Here is a 19,827-nt window from a genome sequence, read left to right as displayed (position 1 = left end):
TTTTTCTGGAAAAGCATTTTACCTTATCCTAAGAGCCTAAGCCTCTTACTCATCAATCTTCAGTGAGAACCCACAATGTATTAAGGTACTACAGCAAAATCTAGAAATACATGAGCAATACAAAAGATAAAATCCTGGAACGAAAGTTCTTCTGCTAACAGAAGATACTTCTGCAGAATTTTAGATACTAAAATTAACCTGAGTAAACTAAATCATGGTCACTTTGTTTTAGTAATGTTATTTGATGAATATTCCTTTTGAATAATTTGCTGTGCCATTGTTCGTATATTTTTGTTGTTATTGTTTCTGTCACCTACATGAAACTAATAAAATATTAAAATGCCTTCTGTTCAGATTGATTTACTCCAATCATTAACATTTACAGTTGTCCAATTAAGCACAGTAGCATACTACTTAGTTTTCTCAGGATAACTTTAATTTCTTTTTTAGCTGTTAGTAGAAATGGGCATAAGTTAGAGCTGGAACATCCTTCACAGAATTCCAAAGAATTATTCCCTAGAGGGAATAATTCTGTCTCTACCTAGAGGTAGAGACATACTCCTATCTTGATTTATCTACAGTCACTGAGTGGCTAAAGAGTCACTATCACCATAGGTGTTTTGTAGCCAATGAGATCAAGACATGGGGTCCATAATTAAACTGAGCTCTTACCAGCATAGCTACTATTGGCATGCATGTGAGCATTGGGGTGGGGGGGGGCAGGGCAGGAGATATGTGTTTTAAGAGTAAGTACTTTGGTTTTACTTACAATATATTTGAATAAAAATAGGTCATTTCATGTCACCTCACCATTGAGTTCATCACATATGACTTTCAAGACAATGAGGCTTCTCTACTAAACATACACAAACATTGAAATGAACCACATTAGAAGAGTACTCATTTCTTCCAAATGGTAAACTGGTTTTGCCTAACACACTTCTAGGCTTACGGTTCAACCACCTTCAGAGCCTATGGTTCATTCCTTTGAAGATATTTAACAGTTGTTGCTGCTCCATCATTGGAGATGAAGTTGGATTCTGGAAACAGATAGATGTCACACTCAAGAGAAAGCAGGTGTAAGTCTCAGTATTACATTACTGCTTCAGGTCAAAAGGAAGTCGGAGGACAAGCTGACAAAATGGGCTTTCTGATTTGGCTCATAAATAGCTTCTAAGGTAAGTCCCAAACTGTTTACATAAGAATAATATCAAAAAAAAAGTATATGACTTTCCAAGGTGACTATTTTAAGGGACCACACTCATCTACCAGTACGAGTTTACCATATTAGGAGAAGAGAAAACATAATTAAAAAGAACTAGTTAGGTCAAAAAGTCCTGGGGTGAGATGAAGCATAGCATGTTTGAGGATCAAAAGTCTGTCATTGGGAGATCAGTTTGATCAAAACACAGCAAACAAGGAGAGTGTGGAGCTGCACAAGCCTGGAGAGACAGGCAGGAGCCAGGGCTCTGGGTTTTGCAACAGTAAAACAAAATCATGTACAACTTTATTCACATCACTTTGACCTGTCTCCTCCTGTTTACTTCTGTTTCACTGTTCCCTACATACTTTGGGCTCCATCTCCAGAAATACTGAACTGACAGCATTTCTAGTGAGCACTCCTCATTGTTTCATTACTCAGGGTCTGTGAACAACCGATTCCCTCTGCAGGACATGCCTTCCCTCTTGCACTTCATGCCTCCTGTGAATGCCCCGGTCCATTCCTATCCACTCTTCACATCCGAGTCCGAACAGCTGCTCCCCCAGGAAGCCTTCTCTGAACCCATCACCTCCATCGCCTCCTTGATAGCTGTAGTGCTTACAAATCTCTGCTTCTATCCTCAGAAGTACAAGAAACAAAAATATTTTTTCTCTCAACTCACATTATGTTATGTGACAAAATTTTACTGTGTGACAAAATTTTAATTTCAATAAATTTAGGCTCTCCCTCTTTACCTAACTTTTTAGCCAAGTTCCAGAGAGAAATATACTGCTAAGTTGTCAGAAGTGGGAGGGGGGTGAAGCACTGGTCTTTGGAGTCATCATCCCTCCTCACTAGCTCCTGCTACAGCATCCAAATTCCCACCTGGCCTGAGGGTACCAGCTTTGAAGATGACTCCGAGTTGCACCACAGCCTGAACCACAAGGCATCCTTAGATCTCTCTCTCTCTCTCTTCTCTCTCTCTCTCTCACCTGCTTTCAGGTCCCAAGAGGGCTCAAGACCTGATAATGCAGAGACTATTCGGCCCCTTCCTCTGCCAGAGCAGCCATAGCTCTCTCTGCCAGACTATCTCGGACTTGTGTGTTTCTGTACCACCCTTGGTCACTTCCAGCTGCTTCTGCACCTTCCTGAGTCAGAGAACCTCTTCATGACTATCTCTGGCTAAAGGTGGTCCCTGACCACCATCTTGCTTCTAGACGTCACTGGCCTTTCCGGCTCTATCAGGAAAGTAAGATCCACATTCTTTCTGCTCCTGGCCCCCAACAATTTACATTATTTTTTCCATATTTACTAAGATATAATGGACATACAACATTGCATAAGTTTATTGTGTACAATGTAATAATTTGATATACCTATATATTGAGAAATGATTAATACAATAGTACCTTTAATACCAAACACTGTTTCTGGTACACTATAGTTATTGTTTGACAAAGTATTCATTGATTTGAATTAAGTTCACTGTATATGGACTGAAATGTACTCACTTCTGTAGTTGTCCTACTATCCTTCTGATTCTTTAATACATGAAGGCTGAGGTGTGGAGATACATCCCTTGTGTTCTAAATCTCTTTACCAATCAAAATATCTCATCTCACAGACCTTGGAAACAAAAATTACAGTGTACTGCACAGAAGATGAGGAGAGGTCTTGGGTTAAACTGATTCTCTTTTCTAGTGAAAAGACTTTGGAATAAATATCATGGTAAATTTGGATAGAAGAGGCAGCCATTCTAATTCACAGTGACAAGAATTTCAAATTATTTATATGCCACCAAACTCCTCTGCAGCACAGACTGCTGCTCTGTGACTTGGAATTTAGCACAGATGACACCAACTTTTCCCCAGACCTAATTCTGTCGGGAAGCACTCAGATCTAAGAGGACTAATACCTCATTCTGTCCCCAGATACCAATCTAGTAAAGGTGTATGCATTTAAATCATTGTTCGAAGGGAAAAGTTATCACTAGCACTCCTTTCAAAAAGCAGATTACTATGTATAGCTGAAGTATAAAGACCCCTTGAAAGGTCTCTTCGGGCATCCATTAGTAAGCATTTACTGAAAATCCAAGATCAACCAAAATATTATGGGGTCTGAAAAAACACAGGAAAGATGAGTCCCATCCTTAGGGAACTTACAGTCTCACTGTAGAATGAGGCAAGGGGCCCATATAAGAAAGTTATAGAAAATAAGATAATAGACACTTTAAGAAACAGGTGACAAATTTAAAATTGGGTATCCATGCAGAAACACTTTACTTTTTTAAACTGGATATATTGGTAAAATTAAGAGATTGGGCTAAACTATCTCTAAGTTTCCTTTTTTAGGTTGACATTTGCCAAAGCGATATGGCCAAGGTAATTGTAAAATGCAGAAAATGCTCTTTGAAGTGTCATACAAAACCTATACTGACAACTCAGAAGATGAGGGGTTTGTGTGTATAGGTTTAAAAAAAAAAAGGCTAAATGATCCATTTTAAACCATGAAAAACTATGAGTATATCATGACAGAAAGATATTTGGTCTTCATTTCTGGCTCCTAAAATGCTTGGATTTCCTGAGTGATAAGGGTGAAAGGAGTATTTTTTATTCTAATGAGGCGACTCTAGACAAGCCCCTAGATAGCTTCAGGGTGGGAACTGGTCACTAAAAAGATCAAGCCTGGATTAGAAGCTTGGAACTTTCAGCCCCATCCCCAAATCCCAACCTCTGGGTACAAAAAGGGCTACAGACCAAGTTCAATCACCAATGGCCAGTGATTTAATGTCATGCTTACTTAATAAGTCCTCCATTAAACTAACCCTAAGCAGTTACTTCAGGGTGGCCTGCCTCAACTCCTCAAGATCAGAAGCTTCTGCACTGAGGACCCTTCCAGACCTCAGCCTGCATCTGGCTGTTTATTCATATCATTTATAAGCCAGTTAATGTAAGTAAAGTGGTTTCCTGAGTTCTGTGAGCCAGTCCTGTGACTTCTGAAATCTAGAGGGGTGGGGGGGATTTATGGAAAAACCCTCCAAATTTGTATTTGACCAGGCAGAAGTATAGGTGGTCAGTGCACCCCATCTGCAGCTGGTGTGTGAAGTAGGGGCAGTCTTATGAAACTGAGCCCTTCACCTGCAGAGCCTGGGCCAACTCCAGATACTTTATGTCAGAAAGGAATTTAATTGTAGAACATCCAGTTGGTATTGGAGAACTGGTTACTGTGGGATAAAAAAGAACTCTCAATGACCTTTTGAAGCCAAAAATGGTAAGATGGCTATGGGAGCATGAGGTATTTACCTAGCCCTTGTTCAGATCTCAGTACAAAAGTATATGCACAGATCTTGGCCTCCAAGTAAGTCAGTATGTGTTCTGAGAAGGCAGAAATGCATAGTCACCATCAGGAGTGGGGGGAAATGGATTATGTAAAAGCCAGGGAGGGAAGGAAGTTTCCATGAGACAGAAGGGGAAAAGTGAGGGGAAGAAATGCTGCCTTCACCAAACTGAGGCTCCTGCAGAACCTCCCTTCACCTCCTGCCGGCTGGACACAGTCATTGGAGGGAGAGAGATGCCTGTCGTAGAATGTGTGTAACTGATGTCAAAAATGTTCCAAATTGCTACTCTGTCATTTAAATGTGTAGGCCTAAACTTTCTCACTCTGGGACAAATCCCCACATACTTAATACTTTCTGAAGCTTTCCATTTGTGCCCCATGCCTCGCTGGGCGTGGGCTGCACCAGTCGCCTGCCCCAAACTCTTCAATGGTTTTCATCTGCACTTGGGTGGGATTGACAGTTTCTCAACCCAATCCACCTGGTGCTGTGTGACGAGGCCTCTGTCTGATTCTCCACGATATTGCAGCCCCTCCCTCGCCTTTGCTCAGTGGGCTCCAGCCAGAGGAAATTTTCTTTTGTTCCTGAAAGTCCTACCTCAGCATCTGCACACAGGCTATCTTCTCCAGTCTATCACCTCTCACCTGCCCTCAACCCACTCGTTCTCCCAGTCTCCACCTAACAGTTCCTCCTTCCTAGATGCTTTCTTTGATTCCCCAGTTTAAATTTTTAAAAAATGAGGATAGTATAAGCAGCCTCTGAGACAACTTCAAGAGATCCAACATTCAGGCCCTGGCTGGTGTAGCTCAGTGGATTGAGCACAGGCCTGTGAACCAAAAGATCACGGTTCAATTCCCTATCAGGGCACATGCCTGGGTTGCAGGCCAGTTCCCAGCAGGGGCCAGTTCCCAGCAGGGGCCAGTTCCCAGCAGGGGATGCACCAGAAGCAACCATACATTGATATTTCTCTCCTTCTCTCCTTCCCTTTCCTTCTAAAGATAAATAAATAGAAAAAAAATTTAAAGGGGTCCAACATTCACATCATACAGGTGCCAGAAGGAGAAGAGAAAAAGCAAGAAAGTGAAATCTATTTGAAAACATAATGAAAGAAAACTTCCCTAATTTGGTGAAGGAAAAAGACATGCAAGTCCAGGAAGCACAGAGAATCCCAAACAAGGTGGATGCAAAGAGGCCCACTTCAGGATACATCATAATTAAAATGCCAAACGTTAGAGATAAAGAGAGAATCTTAAAAGCAACAAGAGAAAAGAAGTTAGTTACCTACAGGGGAGTTCCAATAAAACTGTCAGCTGATTTCTCAAAATAAACTGCAAAATAGAAGATATTGGCAAAAAATATTCAAAGTCACAAAAAGCAGAAACCCACAGTCAAGATTGCTCTACCCAGCAAAGCTATCATATAGAATGGGAGGGCAGAAAAAGAGCTTCCCAGACAAGAAAAAACTAAAGGAGTTTACCATCACCAAACCATTATTATATGAAATGTTAAAGGAGCTTATTTTTAAAAAAAAGAAGAAAGTTAAAACTATGGACAATAAAATGGCAAAAATACATATCTATCAACAGTTGAATCTAAACAACTAACTAAGCAAATAAGAACAGAGACAGAATCATGGATACAGAGAGCATTTTTATGATTAGCAGATGGGGTGCCCAAGTGGGGGACTGGTTGAGGAGGTGAGTGGACTAAGAACCACAAATAGTACAAATACATAGTTCCAGAATAGCCATGGGAATGTAAAGTACAGTGTAGGGAATGGAGTAGCCAAAGAACTTATATGCGTGACCCATGAACACGAACAATGGTGGAGGGGTTGCCTGAGGGACTAGGCGTGGTGCTGGGTGGAGGGGGACAAAGGGAGAAAAACCAGGACAACTATACTAGAATAATCAATAAAATATGCAGAAATAAAGAACACATTACTGTAGTTCAGCTGCACCCAGTACTTTTCCTTCGTGATGCCTGCTCAAGTGTGAGGTTATGCATTTCCAGGCTGATTGTTGATTGAGGGCACCTCCCCCTCACTCTTTGTGAGCAGTACTCAGCTGTGTTGCTCACTCCTGTATCTCCGGGGCCAAGTGCCCACTGTTTGCTCGTAGAAGGTGTTCTATAAATATTTGTTTAAAATATAGGCTGAATTAGTTAGAAAAAGTATCAGAAACAACACAGAACTTAGCTGGGCCTTCAAGAGTAAGGAGATAACTTCATTCTCAAGTGCAAAGGTAACATTCAAATACTTGGTCAAAGAGTACAAACTTTCAGTCACGGGTTTTAGTTCTGAGGAACTAGTATAGAGCATGGGGACTATAGTTACTAATATTGAAGTGCAGACTTGAAGTTGGTCCGAAGGTTGTGGGTTATTGTTAAGCTGAACTGCAGACTTGAAATTTGTTAAGACAGTAGACCTTAAGTGTTCTGCACACACAATAACTATGTGAGGCAAAGGATGTGTTCATTAACTTGATGGTGATAAATATTTCACAGTGCACAGGTATAGTGAATCATCATCTTGTACCCCTTAAATAAATATAATTTTGTTTGTCAATTACACTTCAAAAAGAGTAGGAAAAAATGAAACAAGGCAATGATAATACTAGTACAAAAATTAGTCAAAGATGCCAGCCTAATGCTGGATCCCTAGGGCCCCTGCTGTGCTGAGAGTTAACCTGTTACTTGCTAGATTGTGGGTTTCTAGAGAATGGGGCAGGACTGCCAGAATAGGGAAGGGGACTTGGGGCCTCAGAGCACAGGCTATTTACCTACAAACACAAGTATATTCAATGTTTTAACCCCGTATGGTTGCACAGAAGCGGCCAGGCTGAAGTTCTTTGTAGGAGAGAGCTAGGAGTTCTGCAGCAAAGGTGGCACTAAGATGCTTGAAAATCTGTGGATGATGGAGTGATGATGGGAAGCGCTAAGGGAAGGTGGGCGGAACTAGAGGGGAAATTGTGAAGATGTGACTTTGCCATTTTCTGGCTGAAATAAGCTTCAGTGAGCCCGTGTGTAACAGAAAGACACTAGTAGTATCAACTCCCGAGGGACCCAATGAGAAAACCCCATGCAGCGTGTGTGCCACTCAGTTTGCTGAGTGGTAGCCCTTGTTGTTGTTATTGTTACTACTATCATCATTATCACTGGGAAAAGCATGAACAAAAGGGCCTGGGCTTCAGCTCAGTTCTGCCATTACCTGCAGAGTCCTGGGCACATCAGCCTCCCGGACCACAGCTCTGAGTTAATGCACATGGGAATTTTCTGGGGAACAGATCCAAATTTTTATCAGGTTCTCCAAGGACTTAAACTCACTGATTTGCAAATCCTACATTTTCAAAGGCTTACTATTTACCTCAAGTATCCAAAACCAAATTGTCTCATTCTAAAGTAAGATAAATTATACTCATTATCATGATTCTGTTGCCCTTTATTCTAAAGATCAACAAATTTATTTTGTGTTTCCCTCAAGAAAAAAAGGTGTTACTTCATTTTTTTAATGTTGAACTCAACATTATTATTTGAATATAAAGCACAATACCCATAATTTCCAAATTTTAAGCTTTTATTTCAAATACTTAAATATAAAGGTGTTCATAGTAAACATGATATTAATGAGTAGAAGTATTAAAATATAAAAACAAGTACTAAAACACATGCTTTATTGACTTTGAAAACCTTTGACATGGAAGTATACAAGGCTCCTCACATCACATAAATCCATTTCATCCTAGTACCTGAACTTTCACTAAAACAAGAAAAAAGAAGGCTCTTGATAGCCATTAAACAAGCTTTATGATTATTTGTAAGAAAATAAAGTGAAGTACAATGCCACAAAAAAACTCACCAAAAATAATCTCTAAGGTATATTACTGTAGTTAAATGAAACAACATAGGGCCAAAGTAGCCACTCATTTAAAATTGCTTAACATTGCAAGAATAGACCCTCTCTCATACAATAATTGAAGATACATACCAATCTGCAATCAAAAGTCACTTGCACCCTAATGATGATTTACTGTTCCCAACCACCACTGGTACTTACACAAATCATAACTCCTAGCTGAATGGAATTTGAATTCTGTTTGATAAGGCAAGACCCACACATTCAACAACCAAAAAAAAAATCTTTAACTTCATCTATATTTTGTGACAACAAATTGGGGCAAAACTAAAATCCAGTTCACCTGTAAGGAAAAGACACCTGTTCCTCCCACTTACTTCTCCGTGCAGGTTTGTTAATCCCAAAGAGCTTTCTGACCTCACACGGACCACTCATCACTTTTCATCAGCCATTATCACTGGTCCCTGCAGTGCCCCTTGCTGGGCTGGAAGAAACTTGTAGAATCAGATTTCAGGAAACACATTGCACTTGTGAGGTCCCCATCTCTGCCTCAAACAAATGCTCCCTTCATTGGGGTGAATTTCCCTGCAGTCAGTGACTGCATTTGCAACGGGCAACAATCAAACTTGAATAGAAAACCAGGGCTGGGGATATTGCAATCTCAACAATGAAGGCAAAGAACCACGGGCAACATTTCTACATTTTGAAGTTCCTGTGGCCAGATGTTCCTGGGGCGCATCAAAATGTGATCTGACGGAGGGATGACTGGGGTGGCTGTGCTGTAAATCATGCTGTTACTCACATGCACTCCAAGTAGCTCCTCAGATGCTAGAAGGGGGAAGTTAATACTGGAAAGTATTTACAGTGTCAACAATTAAGTGGCAGAGGGGAAATGGGAAAAAGCCCGCAAAGCAGGGCCAGCACACTGCGGGACAGGGAGAGTGCAGGAAGTCAGCTGTTTTATTAGTGCTGACACTGTCAGGATTAAATGAATGGAGAAAAAGGGGGGGGGGGGGGTTCAGAAGCCCATTCATTTACAAAATGCAAAACTTTCATTTTGAAGAAAAAATTAAATTGAAATATGCATATGGTTTTGATCACTAAACTACATGTGTCTTTGTCATTTATATAGATTCTATATAGAAAAAGAAAAAATTGCTGTATTTATTAAATAGAAAATACTGGGTTCAATCCCCATAAAAACACCAAATGCATATCAGTTAGGAAAATGTCACTGATACACGTTTGACAGATACAAAGCTCTTTGATATCCTGTGTATGAAACACGGCAATTATGGTCAATAGAATCAAAGGAAGAAAAACTAATGAATGCTAACATATCATTTTGACTCACTGGCATATAAAATCCCATACCTGCTCTAAATTGCAGGCAATTGGCAATTCCCACATTTCTAAGGATACAGACTATAGTTTCCAAATACATGGAGCCACCAGAAGTTTGGGGGCTCTTGGGAGCTTCAGCATTGCTTTTTTATGTCACAAGTCCTAAAGCACACTAATAACTTAAGTACCCCCTTCCTGCCCCCAAGAAACATAATCCCAGGATTATGAACTGTGGGGATTAATTGTGGATCCTAAACAAATATGATCCTGCCTTATTTCTTTTAAAAAAGTGAATTGTTCAACTAGAAAGAACATGGAGTTTGGACACAAAATACCTATGTTCAAATTCCAAATAGATATTTATTATCTCTGTGATGTTGAACAAATCATTTAACCCTCCATCAAATAGGAATAATAACAATGTCTACATCTACCCCACAGAAAAATGAGGCAAAAATGAAAGCCAAAATATTCCAAAGTTCCAAAAAATAAAAACACTCTACAAATGTTAACTCTTCCACTGTAGTAGGAGCAGACTGAGCTAAACTTAGCAAGTGGGAAAAGTAAAAAGGTACCCTGCTTCAAAAATATTAAAACACTGAAAGTAAACAGATCATAATGAAAGAATAACCCATTTCAGAGGGAAATACTTCAGGAAACCTGGATTTAGTAAAATCAACCCAGGTATCACATGGAGAAACTCCAGCAGAAATTTTCAACGAGACATTAAATCTGTTTTTATACAGTGAGCAAATCCAGATTTTAAAAGTCTCTGTGGCTTTGACAAAAGCTTACTCTGTGGTAAGACAAAACATTTGGAGGCTAAATTCATTGAAATTAAAAATTAGAAAGAAAAATGACACCTGGCTCCTGATAGCTAAGTAAACATGTATTTCTAGAAGACTTGGTAACTAACTGCAGCTAACAGTCGTGTTCTTCTAGCTTCATTATTGAAAAATCCATGGCAGCAGATGACCTCCCAAACTTTTAAGGTTTTAGTAGACACATCATTTAAACCTAAAAAAGGTCTAATTTTCAGACATAAAAATTTTTAAAAAATCTGGATGTAGGGCATTTCTGTATAAATGTACCAGATGAGAAATCAGGTTGAAAACACAGTAAGGGTCACTGTGCCACACAAATGTAACATATGATTATTATTGGAGAAATATGGAAAGCTCTTCAGATCTTATAAAGTAAGCCAAGATACGTGAAAAGTATAATACCAAGAATTCTACAATATCGGTATAGAAAACACTTACATCTCAATGAAAACTATAATAAATGGAGAGGAGGGAATGGAAACCTCGAGACAGTTCCTCCCTTTGCCTCTCTGATCATTGTTCTTTGACAACCTTGGCTTTGATTTTCATGTCACTCATTCACACATGCATGTATCTTTGTTCACCTCTGGTCCCCTGCAGTTACTCCTACTCTGAGCTACCAAGCTTTTCAAATAACCGATTTCTCCTGTTGCCTCTCTGAACTCCCTAAATGGTGCAAGCAATCAGCACATCCGTTACCCATTCCTGACTGGTCTCAGCATCTGCAGCCTCTCCCACCTACCACTGCTTGGTTGGTGACCCCCTGAACACAAGAGTGAGGGTGCTAGGAGAAGGTCTCAGCGCAACCCAAAGGAAAACTCATTTGCAAAACCACCTCATAAGTGCCTGACCTACTTAAAATTCCATCGAATCTTGAGTTTCCAGAGAGTCCTCCAGGCCTAACGGGTCCTCCTCTAAACATCCCTGGGAGTTTATGGAAAACCCAGAGTTTTTTAATGCATTATGAGCATTCATAAACTTCTGAAGGTATTTGGAAGTATACAACCAGTGATGCTTCAAGACGTCTTCCATTTCGTAGCACTTCGACTGCCTGGCATTCATTTTCCTGAAGCGCCTGAACAGTTTGTTGCCTGACTCATTTCCCTCGCTTGCCCAGGCCCCGATGGAGCCATCCCTCTCAATAATTTCAGGGACATGTGCCAGGGTTTTGTGAAAGTAATTGGTGATTTTGCCCTCATATCTATACTTGAACTTGGTAGAGAGGAGCTCAGCAAACCGCTGTGAATTGAAGCTGTACTGGCAGAGAGACTCTGGGCATTCTTTAGCGGGGCACGACGAGCGCCACACAGGTTTCATCTTCAGATAAAGGTCCATCAGCTCCCTCAGGGCTTCGTGCCTCTCCTCGGAGGGAATTAGTTCACATACAGCTTCAACAGTCTCTTTGGTCATGAGTTTCCTGGCAAAGTTGCCGTTCATCCTCATGATTGGTTTCAGGTTCATCTTCTTCCGGAGATGCTTGTCCAAGGTAGCCTGCCACCTTTTCCTCTCCTCTTTGGAGGCACTGGGATTCTTATACACCTCCCCTATCTCTAGCTGGAAAATCTTGTAGAACTCAGCTGCATTGCCAATGTCACAGTGGAGCGCATCTATGGAAGGGACCGTTTCAATGAAGGGCTTGGCCGAGACCCCTTTCACCCGATCCCGGAGTTCTTCCACAGACTCGTGGAACGGGTTGGAACGCCAGACCTCATAGCGCTCCAGGTTCTCCGTGTGGCTTCTGGTTATGGAGTGCAAGACGAGGTTCTGAGAGGCTTCCAGGCGGGTGGCATCACACAGGGTGCAGATGTAGACTGAACCAGAAGCCTCCAGGCCTTCCACTTCACGGACCAGTTTCTCGTCATACCCAGTCCCCCTGAAGATGAACTTGAAAGTCCGGAGGATGCCTCCCATTTCAAGCATCAATTCACTGTTCTTCATGGCCTCCCTCTCGGCAATGAGAGGGCTTAGTATGGCTGTGAGGGTCTCATGGTCGGACTCATCTGCCAGCATAAGGCACAGGGGCTTGCAACACAGTTCAGAGTTAGGTTTGGCCTCCTCAAACACCTTCACGCTCTGCGAGCCATGTGCTATAGTAATCTTCATGACTGTGAATGAGAACCGAACCGCCTTTTCTGGAACAGCGGGCCCACTCCCGTGCTTCTCACTCACATCTCCCATTCCGTCGCAAGACTCCTTCACCACTACAGTGAAGGGGCCATTCAGGTAGTCATCGAGGTCTTGGGCTCTCATGCCTCCCAAGATGTCTTCCTCCATGTCCATCAGGGCAGACACCAATGCTGCATCATAGCGAAACCGCTTCGCAATGGTGTCTACTGGGTAATCGTCCACAGAGGAGGACAGTCCAGACAGTCCATCAATAATGCCCACATCGGTGCTAGAAGACACATTCTTCAGAGGTGGCTGCCACTCAAAGGGGTGGTAGCCGGGCAGAAGGACCTTCTCGGCATTCCGAAGGGCGTGCAAAGGCTGGAAAATCTGCCTCCCCGTGATGGCTTTTACAGTCCTGTACATCTTGTGGTACTGACTGCAGCTGAGGAAGGTGTTGACGCGGATGGCCAAGCAAACAGCGGGCTGCAGGCCAGAGCCACGTCCCTGCATGATGGCCTCCAGCTCATCGGCCTGTTTGTGCTCATTGCGTGCCCTCAGCGCCAGCAGGAACAAGGTCAGGCACACAGACTTGACATCTCCGCCTTCTTCTTTGTCAGCAAAGGCCTTCACCTGCAGTTTGAGCTCCCTCAGACGGTGCTTCTGAGCCCTCCGGGTCAGTGACAGGAGGTGCTGGCGGGGCCGGCCTCCTTTATTAATATGCACAAAAGTTTCTTTTGAGTTCTTGTGGGTCGAGACATGGTGATTATATTTTTCCAAGCTGACCTCCTCGTCACACTCTTTGGCTGGACATTTCACCATCAGGGAATTCAAGATGCTCAGAAAGGACTTCACTGGACTCTCCAGGTCAGTAGGGAAGCAGGGATATCGGCAAGAAGGACAATAGCTGCCCATGACTTTGAGGCATCTGAGAATGCAGATCCTGCAAAATACATGCTTACAGGTGGTCTCCACAGGGTCAGCCAGAATGTGCTCACAAATCTGGCAGGAGATAGATTTCACAAAGTGCGCCGGGAAGTCCACTGCAAGGAGCTTGGTACTGAGATGAATCTTACTGCAGGAGGCAATCTGCTTCATCATTTCCTTGCTACTGATCCTTGCCTGAGCTTTCTTCTTGCGCTGACGTGCTCGTCTTGCTTGGTCAAGCACCGTTTTGAGTTTTTTGCTGAGCTGCACATTTGGCTGATGACTCTTCCTCTTGAGTCCCCGACGGGCATTGTGGCAGATGTCACAGGATGGTGTGTGGGGGTGCCACTCCATGGTTGCATTCCTCGGGAAGTAGACCTCACTTGGGGCACTTCTGAACTTCCTGTGCATGATGCGCCAGCAGTTATGGCAGAACTCAGTGGGGTGGATCGAGTCAACATCTGACTTCACATCGATCTGGAAAACCTTGGCAATGAGGTCTGGCCAGGAAGTGGCTCTCTTCTCTTTCTTTCGTAAAAGGACTTGGGTTTTACCATCCACGGGCCCATGGACTGGATATCTCCTACTGTGCTCTACATTTTTAAAAGAATTCCCACAGATGCGGCAGAGATGCCGAAGGTTCGCTTGGTGCATTGCTTTTTCCCTTGCCTGCCCTTCATCATCATGGAATTTCTTCAAAAACTTAGGGTGAGGCTTTAATGCTGGTTGTGTCGAGGTTGGCTTCTCAGCCCCGGCTTTGTCCGGGACTGCAGGAGATTGCTCTAGAGAGAGTTTCCCCTCAGAGGACTCTTTCTTCTCTGTTTGTGCTTCTTCAGGTGCCTTTTCCAAGGATCTCACCCGAAACAGCTTAAATTTCCATTCTGAAAATTTAATATGCGGGTGCTGGATTTCATCCGGAGCAGAGCCGAGTCCCAGAGTGGGTGGCAAAGAGACAGCCATGCTGGCTGAACTGCCTGGGAACAGTGAAAACAAGCCAGATTAGGAAAAGATTTCAACATCTCACTGATGCATCCTGGAAGGAATACAAATTAATACATTCAAGTAGTTATTCCTCAACTCACCCAGAAAGTTACTTAGGAAACCTCCTATTGTAACAGACCACGTTGGGTGTTGATCACACAGCAGAGAACAGAGCAGTTTCCTGTTCTGGCACTGCCTGTGGTCTCTGGACCATGTATCAGAGTCCATGCACCACCAGGTACTTCACTTTGTTTTATATACATGTGTTTGTTGTATCCACATGTGTGCAACCTCATTTCCTTTCCACCAAAACCTTGAGGTCTTTGAGAACCGAATCTTTGAGTAAGTCATCTTTGTCTCCCCAGATTCCCAGTACACAGGTGCTCAATAGTTATTTGCTAAGTACCTACAAGGAAAACTTAGCCACTAAAACCAAAGAAAAGTCATATTTTTCACATTGCATTAGCCTCATTGCACTAGCTGAACAATATATTTCCAGCTTTTTAAAGCAGTCATCTGGGAAGTAGGTTGTTTATTTCTTCCAAAGAGGTCATAAAGGGATGATAAAGCTACTAACCCAAGGAACTAATTGTTCACTACTTGAAGGATAGTGTGAATGTTGAGGTTTATGAATGTGAGCTAATAATAAGAATCATGGGTAGTAATTTTGTTTGCAATTTTAATTAGTGAACACTGCTGTAAATTATAAGGCTGTGTCTACATTAGAAACAAAAAGCACATTACTCTCTAAACCTGCATTAAAACCATAATGGGCACATACAAAGATTCCCAAGGGCTTATAAGATGAAAAATTCAAGTCGTTTCAGATATAAGCCTAAGCAACTTCGAGGTGTTTGGTGGGCTGCCATCATGAAATTCAATCCTGGGCAATGGCCAATGGCTCTAGAGTTTGTAATAAGAGGTGGGAGTAATATTCATCTTCTGGTTTAAAAAATGTGCTATTACATATGCCAGGAAAGCCTAAAAATCTAGGGTGTGGTGCGGACTTCAGTAAGTGTTGTAGGAGAAAGTCTGAATATGCCATTTGGGTCCTTTCTAGAACCAACTAGCCCACTACTCTCAAAATTCTTTAGCACACATGAATAGGAAAACAGCAATTGTGGTTTCAGCCGACTGTCTTTCTCTCCCAAATTAGCCTGAGTTAACACCCTTGAATCACCAGTTACATCAAGCAACACTTCTCCCCACCAATGAATTAACTAACCGAAGTGGTGATTTTTTTTTTTAATGATCATGGGGTCAGGGAGACTAATCCTCAGATGAACACGCTGAGGCCACAGATGGGATGGGGGCAGGTGGGCAGGCGAAAGGGCTGATCCTGGCTGCAGCTAACGAAGTTTCTCTCTGGGGCATCCCTTCAAACTCCTGAAGTCCGTTCCATCTTGCATGCATTATGTTTCAGAAATTGCTATTTTCCATGAAAAGGAAAAGCCAATTTCCAAGACTTAGTTAAAAAGAAAATCCTGTTAAGTTGTTCTATATGCAGAACCATGTGAGAACCAAACAAATTCCAAACTTTTTGAAAGGTCTCACTAACCTCAACAGCACTTCTACTCAACTCAACAAACACCTCAACATCACTTGTGGCTCAGTTGTGTCCCTAAATCCCGTCCTGTGTGAGGGGCGAAGGCTTTCCACAACTCCCCTAATGGCCTGAACTTGTCCCCAAATACCTTTTTATTCCTTTCCCTTTCCAGTCTTTTTTGAATGCACTTGTTGCCTGGAATTCAGAGATAATAATAATCCTCATGGAATGAGTTAGTGAAGCACCAGGCGTTTGGAAAGATTCCCTAGAACTCTCTCCCCTCCCTTCCCGCTCCTCTGCTGACTCCCACTGGTCTGTAATGTTATATCAGAATCTACCAAAATGCATTCATGTAGCTGCTCCCATCTGACGGAAAGAGTGCCATCACCAAGCAGTCATTAATGATTGACATACAAAGCAAACGTATTTATTAGATTGTTTTCCAACTCAACTCCTAAAAGTTTATTCAAACTAGAAGCAAGAAGCACGAGAGGGGGCGCTGTTATTCTTGTTTTTGGAGAAATAGTTGCCAAAATGCTAATAATAGTTATCAGTGGGAGCTATGAATGTTTTAAGTTTTTTATTCTTACCTATGATTTTTACTCTTTCTCAAATTACCATGTATTGATTTTAGAAGATGGAACTTTTAAGAGCTATAGCTATCAAGATTTTTTAATCTATCTAAATAGCAAAGATTAAAAATATTGCTCTTTCTCAGCTTTAATAGCATGAGGAAATGAAGACTTTTGGGAAGGAGTGTACATTGGTAGAATATCTCTAGTGGACAACTTAGCAATGTCTTTTAAAAGCTGAACTATATTTTATCTTTCATGTAATAAATCTGCTTTTAGGAAGTTTTCTGTAGAAACAGTCCAGCCCTGGCTGGTGTGGCTCCATGGATTGAGCACCAGCCTGTGAACCGAAAGGTCACCAGTTCAATTCCCAGTTGGGGCCCACGCCTGAGTTGCAGGCCAGGTCCCCAGTGGTGGGTGCATGAGAGGCAACTGCACATTGATTTTTCTCTCCATCTCTTTCTCCCTCCCTTCCCCTTTCAAAAATAAATAAATAAAATCTTTTTTTAATCTTAAAATAAATAAAAAGAAACAGTCCAACAGGTTATTCTTATAGGAATAAACATTCCACAGGATATCCCCCACTTATCTGGAGACAGAGATAAAGACTTGTTTAAAAAATTATTACTTTAAAATAGAAAACAGCATAAATAATCACCAATGGGGTATTATTAAACTATGGTTCAGTATAGAATGGAAAACCATACAAAAATTTAAAATTTCTATATATACTGTTGTATATATGTAATTTCTACATGCAGTGATAATATGATAAGATGACCACATGTCAAAACAGAGAATAGAACAACAATAGCAATATAGTAGGGCTCCTTTTATGCATATTTGTTCATATTTCTGCATACCTGAAGGTGCAGGGATTCTGGAAGGGTATGCATTAAAATCTTAACCATGTTTACTCTCCAGAAAATAAAATTAGCACTGATAAGAAGTCTCTTTATTTTATATTTTGTTCATTCTTGTATCACTTGCATTTTTCACAACAAACATTATTTTTTTAATTTCTCATCAATTCAGTTTAGGAGAAAATGTTTTAAAGACCAGATCTACATGTATATTTGTGGTCACTTTTCTATATTTCTTTCTACATTTTCCCCTAGAAAAGTTTGAGACCTGGCTAAACCTCAAATCTGACCACCATCCTTAGCTTATCTTTCTTTTCCAGTAAACACGTAGACAGTGAATGAAAACATGAAGCTGTAAACAAAATGAAGTTAGAATCATTATCTTATAACCATTATTTTCATGCTCGGGAACCTTGCAAATGCTTGCTCTCCTTTCTTCTAATAGAAGTTCCCCATGGTGGGCCAACCACAGAATCTAAAGCGCAGAGTGGCTATTGCCGCCTCAGGGCCATTCCCATTGGACACTGCCATCTCAGCCTCACCATCACTTGCCATCACAGCTACTGCAGTCCCCTGTACCAGGCACAAGCCATCTGTACAAACTAGTCTGGGTGGCTTGGGTGAGGCAGAAGCTGTCATTGGTGGGGAGTGCTGTCAGTTATTTCAGGAGGTTGGGCCACAGCAACAGCACCACCCCCCACCCCAGTCCCGCTCCTCACCCTGCACACATACCCATCCTAGTACTGGTCCCTCAGTCTCCCCTTTTAACATATTCGAGTTAGTCAACACACAATTTCTAAGTGACTCGTGTATGCCCAGGTGTGACCCCCTCATTGTCACACCTGTTCCACTCATGCATTCATTCACTCCACAAATACTAACCTCTGCAATTTACCCAGCACTGTCAGCCAAAAGTTGGCAGCATCAGAAGCTTTTTTCTAAGTCTCAGGCAGCCACAAAATATCCCCAAGGGCCTTCCTTGCCTTTCCTCCAGGCAACTTACTGCTTGAACCACTTCAGAAAGAGAAGTTCATTGCCACAGTCCCTGGCCAGGAATCCTGGCTCAAGGCCATAACGTCAAAGCAGGATTTCTATAATGGCAATTCTCAAAATTATTATGTATCAGAATCATGAGGGAGCCTGTGCTTTCAAAAATAGTAACTGCAAATGATCAGGTCCCAGAGTTTCTGACTCAGCTTCTCTGAGATGCAGTCCAGAAACTGTATTTTTGAACAAACATTCCAAGGATCCTGCTATGAGTGGCCTACAGGTCACACAGTGGGAAACATTGACCTCCTGTTTAGTCCAGGGAATTCCTGGCAATACCTGGCAGTCACTGAGAAAGTACACACTCCCTCCCACCCTGGAATCTGTTTGCTCCTCAATTTTTTCTCTCCTGGACCAGCACAGTACTTTTCCCCCTGAGATCTCACACCTTTCCTTCTGCTGATTTGTTTACTCATCCATCCAAGGCACACACCTTAAACCACGCCTCTGCCTACCACATCCATCTGTAGGAACTCCGGTACTTTGTGCCTTCTCTATGAAACTACAGTGTCTTCCTAAACTTGGCTTCTTATTCCTTCCCTATGTTCATACATTAGAGAGCAAAATCAAATTGATGTCAGCTCCCTTCACTCCCTCCCTTCATCCTCTGCAAGGAAAAAAGCCCGAGTATTTCTAATTAGAAACATAAAAATGGAAATAAATATAAAGCTGAAGGCGGGGAAAGTCCAGGTGTTACCTTGCTCAGCAGGCTGCCGGGGCAAAGTGTTGGGATGTCTGTAATTCGGTTGATGATATTGGGTACCAACAAGAAAGCAAAGTGTGTTCTCCTCCCCCTCTTTGCTCTCTCGTCCCTCAGAACAGATGGCTGCATTATTTATCAGCTTCCACTGTCCTTCCCAGCCTCCCCCACCACGGAGGGCTAACCACAGACGATGGCAACCAATCAGAGCCCAGGAGCCCCCAGCTCCAGCTGGCACCTGGCTCTTCAGGAAGCTTTGCTGGGGGACCTGAGTGTAGAACTGGGCACGGGTGTGTGCTGGAGTATTGCCAAAGCTGCCAGTTCAGTCCCCTGTTTGTTTGGAAATGGTCTTGCCAACATCAGCTCTGCTTCTGCCAAGATTCTATCGCTCTGTGCCTCAGTTTCCTCCTCCATACGATGGAAATACTAATAGTATATACTTCAAAGAGTCAATGAGGTTACACAGTGAGAGTTACAGGGAAGTGGTTGGAACAGTGCCTGCACTTGGTACAATAGATATCCATCAAAT

The 19,827-nt window shown here is 42.2% G+C and overlaps 1 protein-coding gene across 1 annotated transcript; it reads right to left on the bottom strand.

Moving 5' to 3' along the window:
* Window positions 1-11,047: 11,047 nt before the first annotated feature.
* On the bottom strand, window positions 11,048-19,373 carry RAG1 (recombination activating 1). Its single transcript, XM_037128294.2, has 2 exons — window positions 19,296-19,373; window positions 11,048-14,563 (listed from the first exon to the last, which is right to left on the bottom strand). The coding sequence occupies exon 2, from the start codon at window positions 14,547-14,549 to the stop codon at window positions 11,412-11,414; it is 3,138 nt and encodes a 1,045-aa protein (XP_036984189.2). The 5' UTR covers window positions 14,550-14,563; window positions 19,296-19,373; the 3' UTR covers window positions 11,048-11,411.
* Between the last annotated feature and the right edge of the window lie 454 nt (window positions 19,374-19,827).

Source organism: Artibeus jamaicensis, unplaced genomic scaffold (assembly GCF_021234435.1).
Source record: "Artibeus jamaicensis isolate MK-2021 breed Jamaican fruit bat unplaced genomic scaffold, CSHL_Jam_final contig_797, whole genome shotgun sequence".
Lineage (NCBI taxonomy): Eukaryota > Metazoa > Chordata > Mammalia > Chiroptera > Phyllostomidae > Artibeus > Artibeus jamaicensis.
Note: the sequence above shows the minus strand (reverse complement) of the source record. Positions and strands in the feature narration are given on the sequence as shown.